General features: G+C 50.8%; 2 protein-coding genes across 2 annotated transcripts in view; both read right to left on the bottom strand.

Moving 5' to 3' along the window:
• Window positions 1-1,659: 1,659 nt before the first annotated feature.
• Window positions 1,660-9,154, bottom strand: LOC308164467 (polypyrimidine tract-binding protein 2-like; the record flags this gene model as incomplete). The annotated part of the gene is made up of 5 exons (XM_080538550.1): window positions 8,984-9,154; window positions 7,571-7,714; window positions 2,928-3,119; window positions 2,243-2,353; window positions 1,660-1,878 (listed from the first exon to the last, which is right to left on the bottom strand). The coding sequence occupies exons 1-5, from the start codon at window positions 9,113-9,115 to the stop codon at window positions 1,660-1,662; spliced, it is 798 nt and encodes a 265-aa protein (XP_080394676.1). The 5' UTR covers window positions 9,116-9,154.
• Window positions 9,155-13,226: 4,072 nt separating this feature from the next.
• The window catches only part of LOC308163731 (polypyrimidine tract-binding protein 2-like), a 23,977-nt gene continuing 11,478 nt past the window's right edge, over window positions 13,227-25,725 (bottom strand). The window contains exons 8-12 of the mRNA XM_080537919.1: window positions 16,210-16,243; window positions 15,308-15,400; window positions 14,838-15,054; window positions 14,578-14,655; window positions 13,227-13,956 (exon numbers count right to left, since the gene is read on the bottom strand). Of these exons, the coding sequence (XP_080394045.1) occupies window positions 13,827-13,956; window positions 14,578-14,655; window positions 14,838-15,054; window positions 15,308-15,400; window positions 16,210-16,243 (552 nt within the window). The 3' untranslated portion in view covers window positions 13,227-13,826. The remainder of the gene's footprint in view (window positions 13,957-14,577; window positions 14,656-14,837; window positions 15,055-15,307; window positions 15,401-16,209; window positions 16,244-25,725) is intronic.

Below are 25,725 nucleotides of genomic sequence, written 5' to 3'. Positions count from 1 at the left end.
GATGCAGCCATGGTGAGAAGGCTAGCATACGTTAGTGACTGACTGACAAGGCTGACTTGACAGTCACGTTACCCATGCAGGCTGAACAATCGCGCGAGACAAATTTCTGTGAGGATATTCGCGCGCGGCTCATGTGAGAAATCTCAATTATATTACTATTTATTTATAACATACGATTATTACATCCTCCCTCTCGCCAGTTTGGGGCAACATAGACTTCTCCCCTGGTGCCACGGATAGGGGTTTCAAGCGGTGGGACAGCAAAGGGATGGTTACTATCGGACATTTATATGATACGGAAATACTACTTTCATTTGACCAATTATGTAAGAAATATGACCTACCACGAAATGAGTTTTTCAGATACCTTCAGATACGAAGTTTTTTAAATAGCCAAAAAGACACTGGCCTCTGTCACCAACCCTCTCCGCTGGAGGAGATAGTCTCTGCTGGAAAGAGGGGTAGTGGTGGTCTAGTGGATAGTGACAGGGCTCTACGCTAACCTTTTTCACTAGGAGCACATGTGCTCCTAAATGAAAAATTTTAGGGGCACACAAAGACATTTAGGAGCACAGTGAACATTTTTATAATAACACATTTTTATTAGTGATTTTGCAATTCTTGCACCAAAATCACACATTGGCCCATGCCTACAGCCCTACTAGACGCAGAGGATATCAGTTGTCCATATGCTTTTGTATGTTGGCCGTCTGGCACGGAGGGTTAGGGGTGGAGGAGGAGGGTAGAGGAGGGTTAGGGGTGGAGGAGGAGGAGGGTAGAGGAGGGTTAGGGGTGGAGGAGGAGGGTAGAGGAGGGTTAGGGGTGGAGGAAGAGGGTAGAGGAGGGTTAGGGGTGGAGGAGGAAGAGGGTAGAGGAGGGTTAGGGGTGGAGGAGGAGGGTAGAGGAGGGTTAGGGGTGGAGGAGGAGGGTAGAGGAGGGTTAGGGGTGGAGGAGGAGGAGGGTAGAGGAGGGTTAGGGGTGGAGGAGGAGGGTAGAGGAGGGTTAGGGGTGGAGGAAGAGGGTAGAGGAGGGTTAGGGGTGGAGGAGGAAGAGGGTAGAGGAGGGTTAGGGGTGGAGGAGGAGGGTAGAGGAGGGTTAGGGGTGGAGGAAGAGGGTAGAGGAGGGTTAGGGGTGGAGGAGGAGGGTAGAGGAGGGTTAGGGGTGGAGGAGGAGGGTAGAGGAGGGTTAGGGGTGGAGGAGGAGGGTAGAGGAGGGTTAGGGGTGGAGGAGGAGGGTAGAGGAGGGTTAGGGGTGGAGGAGGAGGGTAGAGGAGGGTTAGGGGTGGAGGAGGAGGGTAGAGGAGGGTTAGGGGTGGAGGAGGGTTAGGGGTGGAGGAGGAGGGTAGAGGAGGGTAGAGGAGGGTTAGGGGTGGAGGAAGAGGGTAGAGGAGGGTTAGGGGTGGAGGAGGAGGGTAGAGGAGGGTTAGGGGTGGAGGAGGAGGGTAGAGGAGGGTTAGGGGTGGAGGAGGGTTAGGGGTGGAGGAGGAGGGTAGAGGAGGGTAGAGGAGGGTTAGGGGTGGAGGAGGAGGGTAGAGGAGGGTTAGGGGTGGAGGAGGAGGGTAGAGGAGGGTTAGGGGTGGAGGAGGAGGGTAGAGGAGGGTTAGGGGTGGAGGAGGAGGGTAGAGGAGGGTTAGGGGTGGAGGAGGAGGGTAGAGGAGGGTTAGGGGGGGGGGGTCGTACCCAGCAGGGAGGAGGAGTCCTTGGCCAGGGCAGCAGCCATGGCGGGGTCTACGGGGGGCTGTCCGTCCCCGGCCGGCAGCTCTGGGCGCGTGTAGTCTCGGCTCTTGTCGTTGTTGTACTTGACTTTCAGGTTGATGCGCTTGGAGAAGTCGATGCGCAGCGTACAGCACGAGTTATAGATGTTCTGACCGTCCAGGGACTGGGGGGACGACGACAAGAAAGACAAGGAGAGAGAAACAAAACTCAACAACAAAAACACTTACCCCAACAGGCATTACACCATGTATGTATGTGTGTGTGTGTGTGTGTGTTAGCAGTTTGGCCTGCTGGGCGTTTACTGGATGTGTGTGTGTGTGTGTATGATGTAGTATTAACAGCTGAATGAGCCCAGCTGACATCCTGGAGCAGACACACCCCCACTACTGACCATTGTGATTGTGATGTGTCTACCCTGGCCTTCCTTTACGATTCTAATGTGTCTCACACCTTGTCCTCTGGGAATGATGATGTGTGAGAGTGTGTGTGAGTGTGTGTGTGTGTGTGTGTGTGTGTGTGTGTGTTACCAGCTTGGCCTGCTGGGCGTTGACAGGTTCGCTGAACTGCAGCAGAGCCTGGAACTGGTTGTTCTCGGTGAAGGTGATGATCTTCATGACCGTCCCAAACTTAGAGAAGATCTACACAGAGAGAGAGAGAGAGAGAGAGAGAGAGAGAGAGAGAGAGAGAGAGAGAGAGAGAGAGAGAGAGAGAGAGACAGAGTGAGAGACAGACAGAGACAGAGGGTGAGACAGAGGGTGAGAGAGAGAGAGAGAGACAGAGAGAGAGAGAGAGGGAGAGAGACAGAGAGTGAGAGAGAGAGACACACAGAGAGAGAGAGAGAGAGACAGAGAGAGAGAGACAGAGAGAGAGAGACACAGAGAGAGGGAGAGAGAGACAGAGATAGAGACAGAGAGAGAGACAGAGAGAGAGACAGAGAGAGAGAGAGAGGGAGAGAGAGGGAGAGAGAGAGAGAGAGAGGGAGAGAGAGAGGGAGAGAGAGAGGGAGAGAGAGAGGGAGGGAGAGAGAGAGAGAGGGAGAGAGAGAGAGAGAGAGGGGAATTCAAGCACTTTCAATGACCCGTGTCTATTTTCAAAAACCTTGATTTCTTTTTCTCAAATTCACAAACGTTCAAGGATTTCAAGGAGCCGTGGAGCCCTGCCAGGTGCATTAGGGTCAGGGTACCAGGTGACCAGGTGTATCAGGGTTGTTACCTGCTGCAGCACGTCCAGGGTGACGGGGTAGAGTAATTTATAATTAATCATTTTAGGGTAGAACATGTTGTCTATGATGATCCTGAGGACGGGGGAGGGGGCAGGGATCAGCATGTCCAGAGCCCCGGCGTCTGAGCTGGGGGACCCCCCCTCCTGCACCGCCGACACCGCCTGCAGCACCGCCTGGGCCCTCTGGGGGGGGGACGGGGGACGCAGAGGTTAGCATCACTATTATCTTTACTAACTAACATCACCACACTTGTGGTTTTCTTCTGTTGCTTATGTGTTCACCACTACCTTACCAATGATTCATCTGTCTGTCTGTCTGTCTGTCTCTCTGCTGTCTCTGTCTGTCTGTCTCTCTGCCTGTCTGTCTGTCTCTCTGCTGTCTCTGTCTGTCTGTCTCTCTGCCTGTCTCTGTCTGTCTCTCTGCCTGTCTCTGTCTGTCTGTCTGTCTCTCTGCCTGTCTCTGTCTGTCTGTCTCACCTGGTTCAGGGCGCTGTCTGTCTCTCTACCTGTCTGTCTCACCTGGTTCAGGGCGCTGTCTGTCTCTCTACCTGTCTGTCTCACCTGGTTCAGGGCGCTGTCTGTCTCTCTACCTGTCTGTCTCACCTGGTTCAGGGCGCTGTCTGTCTCTCTACCTGTCTGTCTCACCTGGTTCAGAGCGCTGTCTGTCTCTCTACCTGTCTGTCTCACCTGGTTCAGGGCGCTGTCTGTCTCTCTACCTGTCTGTCTCACCTGGTTCAGGGCGCTGTCTGTCTCTCTACCTGTCTGTCTCACCTGGTTCAGGGCGCTGTCTGTCTCTCTACCTGTCTGTCTCACCTGGTTCAGAGCACTGTCTGTCTCTCTACCTGTCTGTCTCACCTGGTTCAGAGCGCTGTCTGTCTCTCTACCTGTCTGTCTCACCTGGTTCAGGGCACTGTCTGTCTCTCTACCTGTCTGTCTCACCTGGTTCAGAGCACTGTCTGTCTCTCTACCTGTCTGTCTCACCTGGTTCAGAGCGCTGTCTGTCTCTCTACCTGTCTGTCTCACCTGGTTCAGGGCGCTGTCTGTCTCTCTACCTGTCTGTCTCACCTGGTTCAGGGCACTGTCTGTCTCTCTACCTGTCTGTCTCACCTGGTTCAGGGCGCTGTCTGTCTCTCTACCTGTCTGTCTCACCTGGTTCAGAGCACTGTCTGTCTCTCTACCTGTCTGTCTCACCTGGTTCAGAGCGCTGTCTGTCTCTCTACCTGTCTGTCTCACCTGGTTCAGGGCACTGTCTGTCTCTCTACCTGTCTGTCTCACCTGGTTCAGGGCGCTGTCTGTCTCTCTACCTGTCTGTCTCACCTGGTTCAGGGCGCTGTCTGTCTCTCTACCTGTCTGTCTCACCTGGTTCAGGGCCAGGGCTCTACAGTGCGACCATTTCACTCGCAATTGCGACAAAAAATAAATCTGTGCGACTAGAGAAATAAATTCACGAGCACACTGTGCGAGTACAGATTTTTTTTAATTTTTATTATTTTATTTTATTCTAAAAATAAATCTGCGCGAACCGGGAAAATAATTCACGAGTGAAAGATTTCAGCCCACTATTGACGGCAATAACTGGACGATGTAGTCGCTTTGCCGGTAGAAAAACAATCATGTGCGCTTTATTCTCACTCTCTGCATGCGTACTGACAACAACAACATTCATTCATCTCTGTCCCACTTATATCCCGTCATATCACCCGCTAAGCAGCCTGGGTGATTGAGTCAACACACGCCGTGAATTCTGAATACTTTGCTCGCTAACGAGCGGTCACTACACTACAATATATATATTTTTTAAACTACAAGTCCCACATTCCACAAGCCACAATCCGATTCCGCCAACCACAGTACAACTCTCTGTGATAACGTGTGGTGTGAACTTTCCCTGAGAAGAACACGGCTGCGCTATCGAAAGTTTGACTCAAAATGAAGAAAATGAAGCCCATTCATTTGTATTTTGCGAGTCAAAGAAACAAAGAAAAAGAGGAATCCGGTGAGGGTCCAAGTAATTCGCAAGCTGGTTCAACTAACGAGAGAGATGGGGATGAGACGGCTAGTAGCGACAGTGAGGCTGAGAACAACGTTAGTAGGCCTAATGTTACTAGCGAAGATGACACCCCAGCGTCCATTGCAGCCGGCGGAGGGAAAACATATAGATTTAATCCGAGGTGGCTGGAAATCTTCCCATGGCTAGAGTTTAAAGACAACGTCATGTTCTGCAAATATTGTAGAGGGCAGAAACAGGCTGGCAAGTCGACGTTCCTATCAGGAAACCCGCATCTGAAAAGGGATAGCGTAACGAAACATAACATCTCGAAGCGGCATATCAAGTGCAGAGATCTGTACCTGTTGAGACAGGACAAACCATCGGGAACGGTGACAGCAGCCTTGAGGAGACAAGTGCTGCTGTCCGAGGAGGAGAAGAGGAGGCAGCTGAAAATAAAGATTAACATTGCATACTTCATTGCAAAAGAAGAAGAACCGTTCGTCAAATTTGGGCCACTTATCCGTCTCCACAAAAAAAACGGAATTGACATTAATCCCACATACGACAATGATGTAAGATGTGCTGAGATGATCGGTCAAATTGCTGACCTCATGAGAGAGAACCTGTCAGCGAACCTGTCAGCGAAGCTACCAACCAACCATCTGTTGTTGGTTTTAATAAGTTAATGGTAAGAGTTAAATGAAATTGAAAGATATCATATTTTCCCTAGAACATACTGGAGTTGGTGCAGCTTGTGCTGGTGCTGCCCATTTCAGCCGCCCAGTGTGAGCGAGGCTTCTCTGCGCAGAACCGCATTAAGAATTCAACAAGAAGCAGGCTTGGAGTCTCCACCACCGAAGACCTGATGAGGATCAGCCTGGAGGGGCCTTCTGTCGAGGACTTCGATATCACTCCTGCCGTGGACCGCTGGCTGACCTCTAAGCGTGCCAGACGGCCAACATACAAAAGCATATGGACAACTGATATCCTCTGCGTCTAGTAGGGCTGTAGGCATGGGCCAATGTGTGATTTTGGTGAAAAAATTGCAAAATCACTAATACAAATGTGTTATTATAAAAATGTTCACTGTGCTCCTAAATTTCTTTGTGTGCCCCTAAATTTTTTCATTTAGGAGCACATGTGCTCCTAGTGAAAAAGGTTAGCGTATGGCCCTGAGGGCGCTGTCTGTCTCTCTACCTGTCTGTCTATCTATCTGTCTCTCTACCTGTCTGTCTCACCTGGTTCAGAGCGCTGTCTGTCTCTCTACCTGTCTGTCTCACCTGGTTCAGGGCGCTGTCTGTCTCTCTACCTGTCTGTCTGTCTATCTGTCTCTCTACCTGTCTGTCTCACCTGGTTCAGAGCGCTGTCTGTCTCTCTACCTGTCTGTCTCACCTGGTTCAGGGCGCTGTCTGTCTCTCTACCTGTCTGTCTCACCTGGTTCAGAGCACTGTCTGTCTCTCTACCTGTCTGTCTGTCTATCTATCTGTCTGTCTCTCTACCTGTCTGTCTATCTATCTGTCTCTCTACCTGTCTGTCTCACCTGGTTCAGGGCGCTGTCTGTCTCTCTACCTGTCTGTCTGTCTATCTATCTGTCTGTCTCTCTACCTGTCTGTCTCACCTGATTCAGGGCGCTGTCTGTCTCTCTACCTGTCTGTCTGTCTATCTATCTGTCTGTCTCTCTACCTGTCTGTCTCACCTGGTTCAGAGCGCTGTCTGTCTCTCTACCTGTCTGTCTATCTATCTGTCTCTCTACCTGTCTGTCTCACCTGGTTCAGGGCGCTGTCTGTCTCTCTACCTGTCTGTCTCACCTGGTTCAGAGCGCTGTCTGTCTCTCTACCTGTCTGTCTGTCTATCTGTCTCTCTACCTGTCTGTCTCACCTGGTTCAGAGCGCTGTCTGTCTCTCTACCTGTCTGTCTCACCTGGTTCAGGGCGCTGTCTGTCTCTCTACCTGTCTGTCTCACCTGGTTCAGAGCGCTGTCTGTCTCTCTACCTGTCTGTCTATCTATCTGTCTCTCTACCTGTCTGTCTCACCTGGTTCAGGGCGCTGTCTGTCTCTCTACCTGTCTGTCTCACCTGGTTCAGAGCGCTGTCTGTCTCTCTACCTGTCTGTCTGTCTATCTGTCTCTCTACCTGTCTGTCTCACCTGGTTCAGAGCGCTGTCTGTCTCTCTACCTGTCTGTCTCACCTGGTTCAGGGCGCTGTCTGTCTCTCTACCTGTCTGTCTATCTATCTGTCTGTCTCACCTGGTTCAGGGCGCTGTCTGTCTCTCTACCTGTCTGTCTGTCTATCTATCTGTCTGTCTCTCTACCTGTCTGTCTCACCTGGTTCAGGGCGCTGTCTGTCTCTCTACCTGTCTGTCTCACCTGGTTCAGAGCGCTGTCTGTCTCTCTACCTGTCTGTCTCACCTGGTTCAGAGCGCTGTCTGTCTCTCTACCTGTCTGTCTCACCTGGTTCAGGGGGCTGTCTGTCTCTCTACCTGTCTGTCTATCTATCTGTCTCTCTACCTGTCTGTCTCACCTGGTTCAGGGCGCTGTCTGTCTCTCTACCTGTCTGTCTCACCTGGTTCAGGGCGCTGTCTGTCTCTCTACCTGTCTGTCTCACCTGGTTCAGAGCGCTGTCTGTCTCTCTACCTGTCTGTCTCACCTGGTTCAGGGCGCTGTCTGTCTTCAGCTCCTTGTGGTTGGAGAACTGGATGAAGACAGGGACGTTCCTGACCTGCGGGGTCACAGCGGTGTAGTAGTTCACCATGGTAACGGCCGCCTCCTCTGTCTGCAGCTCCAGGAACGCCTGGGGGAGGGACACACGTCTCCATGACAACCACACCTTCTACCAGAGGACGTCTCCATGACAACCACTTCTTCCCTCCCCGGGCCTCTCACCTGGTTCTCCCTGGCCTCCTCCCTCCCCTCCCCCCTGGCCTCCTCCCTCCCCTCCCCCTCACCTGGCCTCCTCCCTCCCCTCCCCTCCCCCTCACCTGGCCTCCTCCCTCCCCTCCCCTCCCCCTCACCTGGCCTCCTCCCTCCCCTCCCCTCCCTCTCACCTGGCCTCCTCCCTCCCCTCCCCCTCACCTGGCCTCCTCCCTCCCCTCCCCTCCCCCTCACCTGGCCTCCTCCCTCCCCTCCCCTCCCTCTCACCTGGCCTCCTCCCTCCCCTCCCTCTCACCTGGCCTCCTCCCTCCCCTCCCCTCCCTCTCACCTGGCCCCCACCCTCCCCTCCCTCTCACCTGGCCTCCTCCCTCCCCTCCCCTCCCACCTGGTTCTCCCTGGCCTCCCCTCCCTCTCACCTGGCCTCCTCCCTCCCCTCCCTCTCACCTGGCCTCCTCCCTCCCCTCCCCTCCCTCTCACCTGGCCTCCTCCCTCCCCTCCCCTCCCTCTCACCTGGCCTCCTCCCTCCCCTCCCCTCCCTCTCACCTGGCCTCCTCCCTCCCCTCCCCTCCCTCTCACCTGGCCTCCACCCTCCCCTCCCTCTCACCTGGCCTCCTCCCTCCCCTCCCCTCCCTCTCACCTGGCCTCCTCCCTCCCCTCCCTCTCACCTGGCCTCCTCCCTCCCCTCCCCTCCCACCTGGTTCTCCCTGGCCTCCCCTCCCTCTCACCTGGCCTCCTCCCTCCCCTCCCCCTCACCTGGCCTCCTCCCTCCCCTCCCTCTCACCTGGTTCTCCCTGGCCTCCCCTCCCTCTCACCTGGCCTCCTCCCTCCCCTCCCCTCCCCCTCACCTGGCCTCCTCCCTCCCCTCCCCTCCCTCTCACCTGGCCTCCTCCCTCCCCTCCCCCTCACCTGGCCTCCTCCCTCCCCTCCCCTCCCTCTCACCTGGCCTCCTCCCTCCCCTCCCTCTCACCTGGCCTCCTCCCTCCCCTCCCCTCCCTCTCACCTGGCCTCCTCCCTCCCCTCCCTCTCACCTGGCCTCCTCCCTCCCCTCCCCTCCCACCTGGTTCTCCCTGGCCTCCCCTCCCTCTCACCTGGCCTCCTCCCTCCCCTCCCCTCCCACCTGGTTCTCCCTGGCCTCCCCTCCCTCTCACCTGGCCTCCTCCCTCCCCTCCCCTCCCCCCTGGCCTCTCACCTGGTTCTTGCCCTTGAGCATGAGGATGTTGGTGACCTTTCCGAAGGGCAGACCCAGAGCGATGACCTCCGTCTCTGAGACCTCGCTGGGCAGCTTCCTGATGTGCAGCACCCGGGAGGGAGGGCTCTCCATCCTGTCCTCCACCCTCAGCTTCTTACTGCTGTCATTACCGTTGGCTAGGGGGGGGGGATAGGTTAGCTTCTTACTGCTGTCATTACTGTTGGCTAGGGGGGGGGGATAGGTTAGCTTCTTACTGCTGTCATTACTGTTGGCTAGGGGGGGGGGATAGGTTAGCTTCTTACTGCTGTCATTACTGTTGGCTAGGGGGGGGGATAGGTTAGCTTCTTACTGCTGTCATTACTGTTGGCTAGGGGGGGGGGGATAGGTTAGCTTCTTACTGCTGTCATTACTGTTGGCTAGGGGGGGGGGATAGGTTAGCTTCTTACTGCTGTCATTACTGTTGGCTAGGGGGGGGGGGGATAGGTTAGCTTCTTAGCATAGCTCATTAGCATGAAGCTCATTAACATACAGCTCATTAACATACACACACAGCTCATTAACATACATCTCATTAACATACAGCTCATTAGCATGAAGCTCATTAACATACAGCTCATTAACATACACACACAGCTCATTAACATACATCTCATTAACATACAGCTCATTAGCATGAAGCTCATTAACATACAGCTCATTAACATACACACACAGCTCATTAACATACATCTCATTAACATACAGCTCATTAGCATGAAGCTCATTAACATACAGCTCATTAACATACACACACAGCTCATTAACATACAGCTCATTAACATACAGCTCATTAACATACAGCTCATTAACATACACACACAGCTCATTAACATACAGCTCATTAACATACACACACAGCTCATTAACATACAGCTCATTAACATACAGCTCATTAGCATGAATCTCATTAACATACAGCTCATTAACATACACACACAGCTCATTAACATACATCTCATTAACATACAGCTCATTAGCATGAATCTCATTAGCATGAAGCTCATTAACATACAGCTCATTAACATACACACACAGCTCATTAACATACATCTCATTAACATACAGCTCATTAGCATACAGCTCATTAGCATACAGCTCATTAGCATGAATCTCATTAGCATGAATCTCATTAACATACAGCTCATTAGCATGAAGCTCATTAACATACAGCTCATTAACATACACACACAGCTCATTAACATACAGCTCATTAACATACAGCTCATTAGCATGAAGCTCATTAACATACAGCTCATTAACATACACACACAGCTCATTAACATACAGCTCATTAACATACAGCTCATTAGCATGAAGCTCATTAACATACAGCTCATTAACATACACACACAGCTCATTAACATACAGCTCATTAACATACAGCTCATTAGCATGAAGCTCATTAACATACAGCTCATTAACATACACACACAGCTCATTAACATACAGCTCATTAACATACAGCTCATTAGCATGAAGCTCATTAACATACAGCTCATTAACATACACACACAGCTCATTAACATACATCTCATTAACATACAGCTCATTAGCATGAAGCTCATTAACATACAGCTCATTAACATACACACACAGCTCATTAACATACATCTCATTAACATACAGCTAATTAGCATGTTTATTTAGCATTAGCATTTTTTTTGTTTTTTGGACTTCTTGTCGTCTGTAACTTCAGTTTAACATGACTTCCCAGGCTTAAAATGACCGTGTAGACCTAATGAACTTAAATATGAAAACCGCGTGTTTCTATCACATTCATAGCCAGAGTTATACGCCCCGTAGTGTGACTCTATTTCCCTATCTATTTTGGACTTCTTGTCGTCTGTAACTTCAGTTTAACATGACTTCTTCTTCTTCTTCTTCTTCTTCTTCAAGTCCCAGGGCATAGAGATGTTTTGTATGCTATCTGTATGCGTATGTTGGCTAGGGGGGGGGGGATAGGTTAGCTTCTTACTGCTGTCATTACTGTTGGCTAGGGGGGGGGGATAGGTTAGCTTCTTACTGCTGTCATTACTGTTGGCTAGGGGGGGGGGATAGGTTAGCTTCTTACTGCTGTCATTACTGTTGGCTAGATGAGCAGAGAACAGATCAGACCAGATGAGCAGAGAACAGATCAGACCAGATGAGCAGAGAACAGATTAGACCAGATGAGCAGAGAACAGACCAGAACAGATGAGCAGAGAACAGACCAGACCAGATTAGCAGAGATCAGAGCAGTCAGATCAGATGAGAGAAAGAAGAGACAGGGGGAGAGAGAGGTGAGCAGAGCGTAGAGAGTTTATTGGTGCATGCCACAGAAGGTCAAAGGTCAAGAGTAGTACAGACAGGAAGTGAGGAACAGGAAGTCAGGAACCAGCAAACATACGACCCACAAAAGGTAGAAAATTAGATTTTAATCATTGTGCCTTTTTTTCCAAACTAGACGGATTATTATTACAATTGAGATGTAGAAACTCAACCCATGTAGAAAATATACAGAACTCCCCATCCTAAACTACATGTTCTGTCTCGACTGTGGACCGCGAGGTGAGGAACAGGAGATTGTAGAAAGCAAGAAACATTCAAGAGAGAGAGGAGAGAGACAGAGAGAGAGACAGAGAGAGAGAGAGAGAGAGATAGAGAGCGAGAGAGAGAGAGACAGACAGAGAGAGAGACAGAGAGCGAGAGAGAGACAGAGAGAGAGACAGAGAGACAGAGAGAGAGAGAGACAAGAGAGAGAGAGAGAGAGAGAGACAGAGACAGAGAGAGAGAGAGAGAGAGACAGAGAGAGAGAGACAGAGAGAGAGAGACAGAGACAGAGAGAGAGAGAGACAGAGAGAGAGAGACAGAGAGAGAAAGAGACAGAGAGAGAGACAGAGAGAGAGAGAGAGAGACAGAGAGAGAGAGAGAGAGAGAGAGAGAGACAGAGACAGAGAGAGAGAGAGAGAGACAGAGAGAGAGAGAGAGAGAGAGAGACAGAGAGACAGAGAGACAGAGAGAGAGAGAGACAGAGAGAGAGAGAGACAGAGAGAGACAGACAGAGAGAGAGACAGACAGAGACAGAGACAGAGAGAGAGACAGAGAGAGAGAGAGACAGACAGAGACAGAGACAGAGACAGAGAGAGACAGAGAGAGAGAGAGCGACAGAGAGACAGAGAGAGACAGAGAGAGAGAGACAGAGAGAGCAACACATTGAATCAGATTGTTGTTTTCTTGTTCCTTGTTTTAACACGTTTCCACATTGTTGTTTTTATAAAGAAAACAGAAAGGCACATTTACTTTGGTCCCAACAGATAGTCTGTCCCCACATACAATCACACCTCACTATGACCTCACTATGACCACGCAGCCTAGCGGCCAGCCCCCCCTCCGCCCCGCCCCCCCCCCAGGCTTTAAACCAGGGGAGGCTGGCGGAGGTACAAATCAGAGGACAGTGTATCCTGTTCTTCGTATTACAAAGACCCCGTCCGTCCTCCGATTTCTACCTTGGCCGGCCTCCCCCTGCCTCTAGGCCCATGTAGGTAGGTAGCAGCCTCCAGGATCTGGGGAGGCTAGGCGGAGGCTGGGAGGAGGCTGGGTGGAGGCTGGGCTGATTCATGCAACAGTGAAATGTCTCACACGACTAGGAGGACGACCCAGACCAGCATGCTCAACAGGAGGCTGAGCCTGTCCGTCAACATGGCGTCCGCTCGCTAACGTACTTCCTGTTCAGACGTAAAACGCCCTGCCGTGTCCCAAAGGGGGACGTTTTCCAACGGCCAATATCTGGGGGTTGTAGTCTTTGACGTAACAGAAGTACGCTTCCTGGACTACATGTTGACGTCAGAGGCTCGGCTTCCTTGTGTTCAGGGTCGTCCTCAACCACACTAAACCTGACCAATAGGAGGGGAGGAGGAGGAGGGAGGGGGGCGGGGACTCTCATCTCAGCCAGTTAGGATTGAAGAACATCTAGACAGCATTTACAGTCAGGAGGTCACACCTAGAGGACACCTTCCTCTTCACCGGGGTCAGGGGTCAACAGGGGTCACAGGGTCAACACCAGGAGCTCAGCGTCAGGGTGGTTGTTCCAGCCCAGCGTGTCGGCGCTGGGCTGGAAGAGGAACCAGGACAGAGGCGTCCCTCAGGGCTGAGCTCTGGGACCGCTGCTGTTGGCGTCGCTGTCTGAGAGAGTGGCTGAATGATTCCGGAGAGAGTGGCTGAATGATTCCGTTTGTTTGGGTTAAAAAATCAGCCGACCAGCATCAGCGATGTACTCAGACGCACCAATCAGCATCAGCGATGTAGTGGGGGTGGGCGTGTTCGTCTCAGGTTCCTCAGACAGCATCAACAGAAGCGCAGAAATCAAAAACTATCAAATCTAACATTTCATGGTGGGAACATCGAGTGAATGTACAAAAAGGAAGGAGGAAGGGGAGGGGGGGAGGAAGGAGGGGGAGGAGGAGGGGGAGGTAACAAACCAAAGTAGAAGCCAACAGGACGTGCCTAAACCTCTCTGACTGTTGTCAGAAACAAGGTGGTTTTGCTGAGTAAGGCACACAGTCGCTGATTCAACCTATCAGAGAGGAGCAGGGGCGGGGCCTAACACATCTACTATAGAGGGGTGGGAGGGGCTAGACTGGGTGGGCGGGGCTAGATCGATCAATCAATAATAGACGATAGATAAGGTCTAATAAGGAATGACTAGTTTAGATGGGTTTCCCTGGGGGGGGGAGGTGTGTCTGTGTGACATCACAGCGGTCGGGTAGGGTGTCAGGGTCAGGGGTCAGGGGGTCAGGGCAGGGTCGGGGGGGGTCAGGGTAGGGGTTCAGATGGTGCTCTTGGAGAAGGACACCTTCAGGTGGTGGTTGCTGCCCATGTCGTAGTTGTGGAGGTCAATCAGGCCCTGGATGGCCTCCTCCACCTGTGTCATCTGCAACAGCGCCATCTTGTGGTCCCTTCAGCAGGGGCAGAGACACGCGTAAGGTTTATAGACACAGACGACCACAACGAGAACGTCAGAGAGGTGGACACATAGATAACAGATAGAAGTTAATACTTTGAGTGTGTTTTAAAAGTCAGGGACAGTTAACACCTCAAGAACCACCTTGTATAGTTGCCCTTCCCCCTCCCCATGCCCAGATTACAATCCTCTGTCCCCTGTACCCAACCATCCCTGTACCCAACCATCCCTGTACCCAACCAACCAACCAACCCTGTACCCAACCAACCCTGTACCCAACCAACCAACCAACCAACCCTGTACCCAACCAACCAACCCTGTACCCAACCAACCAACCAACCCTGTAGCCAATCAACCAACCAACCCTGTACCCAACCAACCAACCCTGTACCCAACCAACCAACCAACCCTGTAGCCAATCAACCAACCCTGTACCCAACCATCCCTGTACCCAACCATCCCTGTACCCAACCATCCCTGTACCCACCCAACCAACCAACCAACCCTGTACCCAACCAACCCTGTACCCAACCAACCAACCCTGTACCCAACCAACCCTGTACCCAACCATCCCTGTACCCAACCAACCAACCCTGTAGCCAACCAACCAACTTACTGGAAAAACTTGAAAGCTTTGACAGTTCCCCCGGCGTTAGAGAAGAGCAGTCGCAGGTCCTCCTCTGTCACGTCCTCCCTGGGGGGGTTAGGTGGGGGGGGGGTTAGGGTTAAGGTGTGTGTGCTAAAAACTTAGCTCTGGCCTAAGTTTCATTTAGACTTTATTATTCATGATTTAATTCTAGGCCGTGTTAGAGCAACCAGAACAGAGGCGTCCCTCGGGGTGGAGGTCTGGGACCGCACTTAAGATAGTGTACGTACGGGATGTTGGAGAGGTGGAGCGTGGCGGAGGGGGGGAAGATGTTCTGGAAGTTCTTGGAGCCGGGCTTCTTGAAGCGGTGCAGAGGGGAGTTGGTGAAGTCCTTAGTGAGGCCCTGGTCGTCCAGGCCGTCCCGGGGCAGCTGCACCGTCTGGTGTATGGACAGCGTCACACGGATGATCTTACCATACATCTTCTGACCGTTCAGGTGGCTCATTGCTGGGGGGGGGGAGACGGAGAGAGAGAGAGAGAGACAGACAGAGAGAAAGAGAGTTCAGAGCTGCAACATTTGCAGGAAAAGCGCTATACATATAAAAGTTATATACAACACAACCAGGAACTCAACAAGCAATCATGGTGTGAGGACGGTGACAACTGGTCCACAGTAGACCCACTCAGTCACTGATTGGTCAGAACAGAGGCGCCTCCCGCCAGCGGCTCCCTGTGATAGGTCAGAAGGGGAGCCACTCACCGAGCTGCGCCTGGTTCCCATCAGCCATCTGGATCAGAGCGCTGTCCTTCTTGTTGTAGAGGATCTTCACACGCTGAGCGTCACCGTACACACCTAGGAGAAGGGAGGGAGGGAGGAGGAGAGGAGAGGAGGAGAGCGCAGACGAGGAAGAGGAGAGGAGAGCGCAGACGAGGAGGAGGAGAGCGGAGCAGGAGAGACCAGGAGGAGGTGGAGAGGAGAGAGGGAGGAGAGTAGAGAGGGAGGAGTGAACCATGAAGACATAGTTAGTGCTCGAGAGATGGGAGTTTAAAATGAGACGAGAAAAGATAGAGCACTGTCCACAAGTTCAACCATTTAGAGTTTTACACAGAGAGAGAGAGAGAGACAGAGAGAGAGAGACAGAGAGAGAGAGAGAGAGAGACAGAGAGAGCGAGAGAGAGACAGAGAGAGAGAGACAGAGAGAGAGAGAGACAGACCTCTAAGGCCAAACTAACTACTATAAATCAGTATGTACGTAAAACCAAAATGCAACACTAAGAATAACTCAAATGAGAGAGAGAGAGAGAGACAGACACACACATACACACAGAGACGGAGAGAGAGAGAGACAGAGAGAGAGACAGACAGACAGAGAGACAGACAGAGAGAGACAGAGAGAGAGGATAGAGAGAGAGACAGTGAGAGAGAGAGACAGAGAGAGAGAGAGATAGGAAGAGAGAGAGAGAGGGAGAGAGAGAGAGGGAGAGAGAGAGAGACAGAGAGAGACAGACAGAGTGAGACAGAGAGAGAGACAGACAGAGACAGAGGGTGAGAGAGAGAGACAGAGACAGAGAGAGAGAGAGAGAGAGAGAGACAGAGAGAGAGACAGAGACAGAGAGAGAGAGAGAGCGAGAGAGAGAGAGAGAGAGAGGAGGATAACGTACCGAAGAGAGTAAAGAGACTGTGAGGCGTGACCATCTTTAGAGGAGAGAGGAGCAGAGCAGCGTGAGACAGGAAGAGAGGAGGAGCGGAGGTAGAGAGCAGGACGGACAGATCACACCGCCCATAACGGAGGGGTGGTTTCCCAGTTGGATGGTGAGGAGGTGGAGGTCATGGAGGAGAGGAGAGGGGGAGGAGGGAGGGAGGGGGAGGTCAAGGCAGTTAATAGAGGGAGGAGGAGGAGTTGGTCGGAGGAGTAAACATGGTAGTTCAGCCACAGTGCATGAACGAGTGGAGGGAGGGAGGGAGGAGAGGAGGGAGGAGAGAGGAAGGGAGGGAGGAGGAAGGGAGGGAGGAGGAAGGGAGGGAGGAGAGAGGGAGGGGGGAGGAGGGAGGTGGATGGAGGGAGGAAGGGGGACATGGGATGCAGACAGGACAAGAGAGGGAAAGGGGGAATGCAGAGTAAATAAACAACAAACAGTAGGGAAGGGATGGCGGGATGGAGGGGAGGGAGGACAAAAATAAACCACAGGTCAGTACATTGGAAATGCAGGAGGAGGTTTGGTCAGAAAATGGCTGCTGGGTTTGGGCTCCCAGCTGATTGGTCCCAAACACACCAGGAAGTCATGAGAGGCCAATGTCGTCACCTGAGACCAAGAGGGGGCGGAGCCAACCCTGCTACACCTGGGGGGAGGGAGGGGGGGGCGGGGCTTCTGTAGCAGACAGGGTCAGCATGGTGTTGGGGGGGGGCATGCAGTGGATTCAGGTTAGAGGAGATGTGTGTGTGTGTGTGTGTGTGTGTGTGTGTTGGAGCGGCCCTGTGTGGTTCATCCATTAGTGTTTCCTGTCAGTAACGACACTTCCTGCCACTTCCTGGTCACCTGACTGTCACGTGGTCTGATCATCTCTCAGGACCTGACTTGTGTTGATACGGTCGTTACTGTGTAGTGAACTACTCTAGTAGCGCTAGTTCAACCATCTCTCTTCCTACAGGGCAGCTTTAGTTTGACCATCTCTCTCTCTTCCTACAGGGCAGCTTTAGTTTGACCATCTCTCTCTCTTCCTACAGGGCAGCTTTAGTTTGACCATCTCTCTCTCTTCCTACAGGGCAGCTTTAGTTTGACCATCTCTCTCTCTTCCTACAGGGCAGCTTTAGTTTGACCATCTCTCTCTCTTCCTACAGGGCAGCTTTAGTTTGACCATCTCTCTCTCTTCCTACAGGGCAGCTTTAGTTTGACCATCTCTCTCTCTTCCTACAGGGCAGCTTTAGTTTGACCATCTATCTCTCTCCCTACAGGGCAGCTTTAGTTTGACCATCTCTCTCTCTTCCTACAGGGCAGCTTTAGTTTGACCATCTCTCTCTTCCTACAGGGCAGCTTTAGTTTGACCATCTCTCTCTCTTCCTCCAGGGCAGCTTTAGTTTGACCATCTCTCTCTCTTCCTCCAGGGCAGCTTTAGTTTGACCATCTCTCTCTCTTCCTACAGGGCAGCTTTAGTTTGACCATCTCTCTTCCTACAGGGCAGCTTTAGTTTGACCATCTCTCTCTCTTCCTCCAGGGCAGCTTTAGTTTGACCATCTCTCTCTCTTCCTCCAGGGCAGCTTTAGTTTGACCATCTCTCTCTTCCTACAGGGCAGCTTTAGTTTGACCATCTCTCTCTCTTCCTACAGGGCAGCTTTAGTTTGACCATCTCTCTCTCTTCCTACAGGGCAGCTTTAGTTTGACCATCTCTCTCTCTTCCTACAGGGCAGCTTTAGTTTGACCATCTATCTCTCTTCCTACAGGGCAGCTTTAGTTTGACCATCTCTCTTCCTACAGGGCAGCTTTAGTTTGACCATCTCTCTCTCTTCCTACAGGGCAGCTTTAGTTTGACCATCTCTCTCTCTTCCTACAGGGCAGCTTTAGTTTGACCATCTCTCTCTCTTCCTACAGGGCAGCTTTAGTTTGACCATCTCTCTCTTCCTACAGGGCAGCTTTAGTTTGACCATCTCTCTCTTCCTACAGGGCAGCTTTAGTTTGACCATCTCTCTCTCTTCCTACAGGGCAGCTTTAGTTTGACCATCTCTCTTCCTACAGGGCAGCTTTAGTTTGACCATCTCTCTCTCTTCCTACAGGGCAGCTTTAGTTTGACCATCTCTCTCTCTTCCTACAGGGCAGCTTTAGTTTGACCATCTCTCTCTCTTCCTACAGGGCAGCTTTAGTTTGACCATCTATCTCTCTCCCTACAGGGCAGCTTTAGTTTGACCATCTCTCTCTCTTCCTACAGGGCAGCTTTAGTTTGACCATCTCTCTCTCTTCCTCCAGGGCAGCTTTAGTTTGACCATCTCTCTCTCTTCCTACAGGGCAGCTTTAGTTTGACCATCTCTCTCTCTTCCTACAGGGCAGCTTTAGTTTGACCATCTCTCTCTCTTCCTACAGGGCAGCTTTAGTTTGACCATCTCTCTCTCTTCCTACAGGGCAGCTTTAGTTTGACCATCTCTCTCTCTTCCTACAGGGCAGCTTTAGTTTGACCATCTCTCTCTCTTCCTACAGGGCAGCTTTAGTTTGACCATCTATCTCTCTCCCTACAGGGCAGCTTTAGTTTGACCATCTCTCTCTCTTCCTACAGGGCAGCTTTAGTTTGACCATCTCTCTCTTCCTACAGGGCAGCTTTAGTTTGACCATCTCTCTCTCTTCCTCCAGGGCAGCTTTAGTTTGACCATCTCTCTCTCTTCCTCCAGGGCAGCTTTAGTTTGACCATCTCTCTCTCTTCCTACAGGGCAGCTTTAGTTTGACCATCTCTCTTCCTACAGGGCAGCTTTAGTTTGACCATCTCTCTCTCTTCCTACAGGGCAGCTTTAGTTTGACCATCTCTCTTCCTCCAGGGCAGCTTTAGTTTGACCATCTCTCTCTCTTCCTCCAGGGCAGCTTTAGTTTGACCATCTCTCTCTTCCTACAGGGCAGCTTTAGTTTGACCATCTCTCTCTCTTCCTACAGGGCAGCTTTAGTTTGACCATCTCTCTCTCTTCCTACAGGGCAGCTTTAGTTTGACCATCTCTCTCTCTTCCTACAGGGCAGCTTTAGTTTGACCATCTATCTCTCTTCCTACAGGGCAGCTTTAGTTTGACCATCTCTCTTCCTACAGGGCAGCTTTAGTTTGACCATCTCTCTCTCTTCCTACAGGGCAGCTTTAGTTTGACCATCTCTCTCTCTTCCTACAGGGCAACTTTAGTTTGACCATCTCTCTCTCTTCCTACAGGGCAGCTTTAGTTTGACCATCTCTCTCTTCCTACAGGGCAGCTTTAGTTTGACCATCTCTCTCTTCCTACAGGGCAGCTTTAGTTTGACCATCTCTCTCTTCCTACAGGGCAGCTTTAGTTTGACCATCTCTCTCTCTTCCTACAGGGCAGCTTTAGTTTGACCATCTCTCTTCCTACAGGGCAGCTTTAGTTTGACCATCTCTCTCTCTTCCTACAGGGCAGCTTTAGTTTGACCATCTCTCTCTCTTCCTACAGGGCAGCTTTAGTTTGACCATCTCTCTCTCTTCCTACAGGGCAGCTTTAGTTTGACCATCTCTCTCTCTTCCTACAGGGCAGCTTTAGTTTGACCATCTATCTCTCTCCCTACAGGGCAGCTTTAGTTTGACCATCTCTCTCTCTTCCTACAGGGCAGCTTTAGTTTGACCATCTCTCTCTCTTCCTACAGGGCAGCTTTAGTGGTAGAGTCCATGTTCAGAGTAGCTTCCTCAACACTGCAGGTGGGTGGTGGAGGAGGGGGGGGGGGGCATGCAGGGGGAGACATGAAAACCACCTGGTACAGTTATGGCTGACAGAGCAGATCATGTTCTCGTCCACACACACACACACACACGTTGGTGTGTCTAGGAGGTGTGTCTTCTGCTGAGAGTTACAGACAGAGTTCTAGATGTGTAGATACAGCAGGTAGAGATAAAGATACAGATATAGAATAGAATACAGCGACAGTGAGTTAGAGGAGAGGGAGGGAGAGAGGGAGAGAAGGGGGTGTCTCCCCCCTCCCCCAGAACATTCATACCAACATTATAACAGCAGCAGAGAGAGAAGAGCCAGGGTTAGACTAGCACTTGACGAGAGAGGGAGGGAGGAAGGAGAGAGAGGGGGTGGGGGGGGGAGAGAGAGAGAGAGAGAGTTAGAGAGACAGTGATCATCATCGGCAGAGAATGCAGCAGAGTGAGAGAGTGAGAGAGAGAGAGAGAGCGATAGAGACAGCCCCTCTCTTCACTAGCCTGGGCCAGAGTTGGACAGCCCACCCAGAGGTGTGTGTACCAGGTGTGTGTATCAGGTGTGTGTACCAGAGGTGTGTGTACATCAGGTGTGTGTATCAGAGGTGTGTGTACCAGGTGTGTGTATATCAGGTGTGTGTATATTAGGTGTGTGTACCAGAGGTGTGTGTACCAGGTGTGTGTATCAGGTGTGTGTATCAGAGGTGTGTGTATATCAGGTGTGTGTATCAGGTGTGTGTACCAGAGGTGTGTACCAGGTGTGTGTATCAGAGGTGTGTGTACCAGAGGTGTGTGTACCAGGTGTGTGTATCAGAGGTGTGTGTATATCAGGTGTGTGTATATCAGGTGTGTGTACCAGGTGTGTGTATCAGGTGTGTGTATCAGAGGTGTGTGTATATCAGGTGTGTGTATCAGGTGTGTGTACCAGGTGTGTGTATCAGGTGTGTGTACCAGAGGTGTGTGTACCAGGTGTGTATATCAGGTGTGTGTATCAGAGGTGTGTGTATCAGAGGTGTGTGTATCAGAGGTGTGTGTACCAGGTGTGTGTACCAGGTGTGTGTATCAGAGGTGGGTGTACCAGGTGGGTGTATCAGGTGGGTGTACCAGGTGTGTGTATCAGGTGTGTGTATCAGGTGTGTGTACGAGGTGTGTGTATCAGAGGTGTGTGTACCAGGTGTGTGTATCAGAGGTGTGTGTATCAGAGGTGTGTATCAGGTGTGTGTACCAGGTGTGTGTATCAGAGGTGTGTGTATCAGAGGTGTGTGTATCAGAGGTGTGTATCAGGTGTGTGTACTAGAGGTGTGTGTATCAGAGGTGTGTGTATCAGGTGTGTGCATCAGAGGTGTGTGTATCAAAGGTGTGTGTACCAGGTGTGTGTATCAGAGGTGTGTGTATCAGAGGTGTGTGTACCAGGTGTGTGTATCAGAGGTGTGTGTATCAGAGGTGTGTGTACCACGTGTGTGTATCAGAGGTGTGTGTACCACGTGTGTGTATCAGAGGTGTGTGTACCACGTGTGTGTATCAGAGGTGTGTGTATCAGAGGTGTGTGTATCAGGTGTGTGTACTAGAGGTGTGTGTATCAGAGGTGTGTGTATCAGGTGTGTGTACCAGGTGTGTGTATCAGAGGTGTGTGTACCACGTGTGTGTATCAGAGGTGTGTGTACCACGTGTGTGTATCAGAGGTGTGTGTACCACGTGTGTGTATCAGAGGTGTGTACTAGAGGTGTGTGTATCAGAGGTGTGTGTATCAGGTGTGTGTACCAGGTGTGTGTACCAGGTGTGTGTACCAGGTGTGCGTATCAGAGGTGTGTGTATCAGGTGTGCGTATCAGAGGTGTGTGTATCAGAGGTGTGTGTACCAGGTGTGTGTATATCAGGTGTGTGTATATCAGGTGTGTGTATCAGGTGTGTGTACCAGAGGTGTGTGTACCAGGTGTGTGTACCAGGTGTGTGTACCAGGTGTGTGTACCAGGGGCCCATTCCACTAAGGTCGATTATCTTCTAATCCTTGATAAAGTTCTAATCGGCTATAATTTTATCTTGCGTTCGGGTCCATCAATGTGGCTCAAATAATTCGCTGTTTGGTTGCTATGCAACATACCGGTAGCCTCCCGAGTTATTCTGGTCGCGAGCAGGCTAAAAGGCTGGCTAAAGTAATGCGTGCGTCAAAATTGTCTCACAGGCGGAAACTATATCCCGAACGACAGTTCCATCAAGTGTCTTTTAGGAAATATTTGTTCCCACTTTTTACGAGATAGATAGATAGATAGTTTGACTGTGTGATAGATAGATAATTTGATAGTTTGAAAGTGTGATCGATCGATAGATAGATAGTTTGATTGTGTGATAGATAACCTGATATTTTGAAAGGGAGATAGATAGATCGATAGATAAATAAATTAAAAAGGTATCTTTATTAACTTGCATTGCATTTGTCACAGCGGTCTGGCTGGCGCAGTGGTATAGGCAACCAGCTAGAGTTCCGAAGGTTGCGAGTTCGAGACTTGATTTTAGTTTTTTTATTTTTATTTTTTACATTTAACCGAAACCTTCATGCAAAGGCTTCAAACACCATTGTAATCGTGTTAGTTCTTGTAAATTAGCCTGCACCATAATTTAATAGCCTACATACTTTTTTAGATGAGATTAGACATAGATTTTTAGATAAGACAACGAAATGCAGTAAAAAGTGTGTCCGAAGAGGGATTTGAACCACCGTCTAAAAATGACGAATAAACGCCCCGCGGTCGTGTAGCGGTCTAAGCACTAGCCACTAGTGCAAGCTGCCCACCGGGGACTGGGATCGAATCCCAGCTCGCCAGACCCGGATATGGCCGGGGCACACACAGGGAGCGGCATATTGAGCGGCCGCTCCCGAGGGCGGTATAGGAATATTTCCGGACAAGGATCCGTCGCGCAACAGCGCCCCCGGGGTGCCGGAATAACGGTGCTGGGCTCGAGGAGCCAGTCAGCTAGTCTGCCTGGCGGTCTCCTCTGGGGCTGCCGGCCACGGGGTCGTGCGGCGGATCCTACGCAATAGGCAGGGGATAATTGGATGCTAGGTTGGGTTTAATTGGATACCAAATTGGGTGAAAAAGGGATAAAATCTGAAAAATTAAAATTAAAATTAAAAATGACGAATAAATACTATGGCAGCGGTCGATACCACTAGGCCATCGTGACGATATGACGGTTTGTAGCCTGCTGCTGATATCCCCACAGTAGTAATATTCATTTATTAAAATATGAACATATAACAATAACTGGGGCTAGTATGACCTACGCATTTAATCGGTCAGCAATTTCTTGCCAAACCATTTCCCTCGCCTTGTTAATTGCGGCAGTATTGCACTATTTTACATCTTATTTTTCCGTCTTCATAAAGATCAATAATTCGGAATGCTGCGCAAATGTAGGACCCCTGCAGAGTGGAGTATCTTCATTTCGACAGATCGACTCTTCGGGGCTCTTTATGTCTGCGTGCACGCGCCCATATCGAGGATTTGTAAGCCGGTGTTCTGTGAACACTGATGACACAAGCCTGATCCTCGTTCGAGGAATCACCTGAGGCTTGAATTCCAATCCCGAGTTGCCTGATCGCCTGATTTATTTCAATCGCCGATATACTAATCCATGTTAGTGGAACGGCCCCTGGTGTGTGTATCAGAGGTGTGTGTATCAGAGGTGTGTGTACTAGAGGTGTGTGTATCAGAGGTGTGTGTACCAGAGGTGTGTGTATCAGAGGTGTGTGTATCAGAGGTGTGTGTATCAGAGGTGTGTGTACCAGAGGTGTGTGTACTAGAGGTGTGTGTGTATCAGAGGTGTGTGTATCAGAGGTGTGTGTACTAGAGGTGTGTGTACCAGAGGTGTGTGTATCAGAGGTGTGTGTATCAGAGGTGTGTGTGTATCAGAGGTGTGTGTGTATCAGAGGCAGTGTTTCCTCTACATGCATTTCATCGTGGCGGGCCGCCACGATGGAATTTCCTCCGCCACCATTCAGATTTCTCAAAAAAAAAAAAAAAAAGATTTAGGCCGCTTTTCAGACCTTCACAGCGCTAGACACACCCACAAGCGCGAAGCGACGCGCTTGCAAAACTGTTTTGTGATTGGTCGAATACATCTAGGCTGCGTCTAGTCTACAAACTACGATCCTCCACTCCTATCACCGTGGACACAGCAAGGAGCGAATTCCCGGGTAGAAATATTTCCTCTCCCCGCTGTCAGCGGTAAGCGGTACTTTCCTCCAGCAGCGGTAAATGAGGCACCCTTTGCGGCTTAATAACTTTGGTTCTCCGGGGATTACGGTAAAAATTCCAATGTGTCCGGAAAGAGGACAAGCCATGGAATCGAAAAGTTTTTGAATGGAGTCGATCCTCCACTCCTATCACCGTGGACACAGCAAGGAGCGAATTCCCGGGTAGAAATATTTCCTCTCCCCGCTGTCAGCGGTAAGCGGTACTTTCCTCCAGCAGCGGTAAATGAGGCACCCTTTGCGGCTTAATAACTTTGGTTCTCCGGGGGTTACGGTAAAAATTCCAATGTGTCCGGAAAGAGGACAAGCCATGGAATCGAAAAGTTTTTGAATGGAGTCGATCCTCCACTCCTATCACCGTGGACACAGCAAGGAGCGAATTCCCGGGTAGAAATATTTCCTCTCCCCGCTGTCAGCGGTAAGCGGTACTTTCCTCCAGCAGCGGCAAATGAGGCACCCTTTGCGGCTTAATAACTTTGGTTCTCCGGGGGTTACGGTAAAAATTCCAACGTGTCCGGAAAGAGTCGTGGGAGACGATTTTTTTATTGACAACGGAATTACATGCTGGAAAAACATGCAGACACAGACAATAAGAGACACACGGGAGAAGTACAGGAAAACATTTTATTTTTTTGGGCCATCCTCGAGTTTTGGCTGAAATTACGTCGTTGTTTTGAGCGCGCGTGCGCGTTTCATGCGCGTGCACGCGAAAAAATCGCGCGCGCGCGAGGTCAGCGCTACCCGCCACCATTGTAAAAATTCCTGGAGGAAACACTGAGAGGTGTGTGTATCAGAGGTGTGTGTACCAGAGGTGTGTGTGTATCAGAGGTGTGTGTACTAGAGGTGTGTGTACCACAGGTGTGTGTATCAGAGGTGTGTGTACCAGAGGTGTGTGTGTATCAGAGGTGTGTGTATCAGAGGTGTGTGTACTAGAGGTGTGTGTACCAGAGGTGTGTGTACCAGAGGTGTGTGTACTAGAGGTGTGTGTACTAGAGGTGTGTGTATCAGGTGTGTGTACCAGAGGTGTGTGTATCAGAGGTGTGTGTACTAGAGGTGTGTGTACCAGAGGTGTGTGTATCAGAGGTGTGTGTACTAGAGGTGTGTGTGTATCAGAGGTGTGTGTATCAGAGGTGTGTGTACTAGAGGTGTGTGTATCAGAGGTGTGTGTATCAGAGGTGTGTGTGTATCAGAGGTGTGTGTATCAGAGGTGTGTGTACCAGAGGTGTGTGTGTATCAGAGGTGTGTGTACTAGAGGTGTGTGTACTAGAGGTGTGTGTATCAGAGGTGTGTGTACCAGAGGTGTGTGTACCAGAGGTGTGTGTACTAGAGGTGTGTGTACTAGAGGTGTGTGTATCAGAGGTGTGTGTACTAGAGGTGTGTGTACTAGAGGTGTGTGTACCAGAGGTGTGTGTATCAGAGGTGTGTGTACTAGAGGTGTGTGTACCAGAGGTGTGTGTACTAGAGGTGTGTGTACTAGAGGTGTGTGTAGCAGGCCTGACCAGGCTCCATGTATAACAGGACAGTGTTGATCT

This window comes from Nansenia antarctica, assembly GCF_963989245.1.
Source record: "Nansenia antarctica genome assembly, chromosome: 8".
NCBI classification, from domain to species: domain Eukaryota; kingdom Metazoa; phylum Chordata; class Actinopteri; order Argentiniformes; family Microstomatidae; genus Nansenia; species Nansenia antarctica.
Note: the sequence above shows the minus strand (reverse complement) of the source record. Positions and strands in the feature narration are given on the sequence as shown.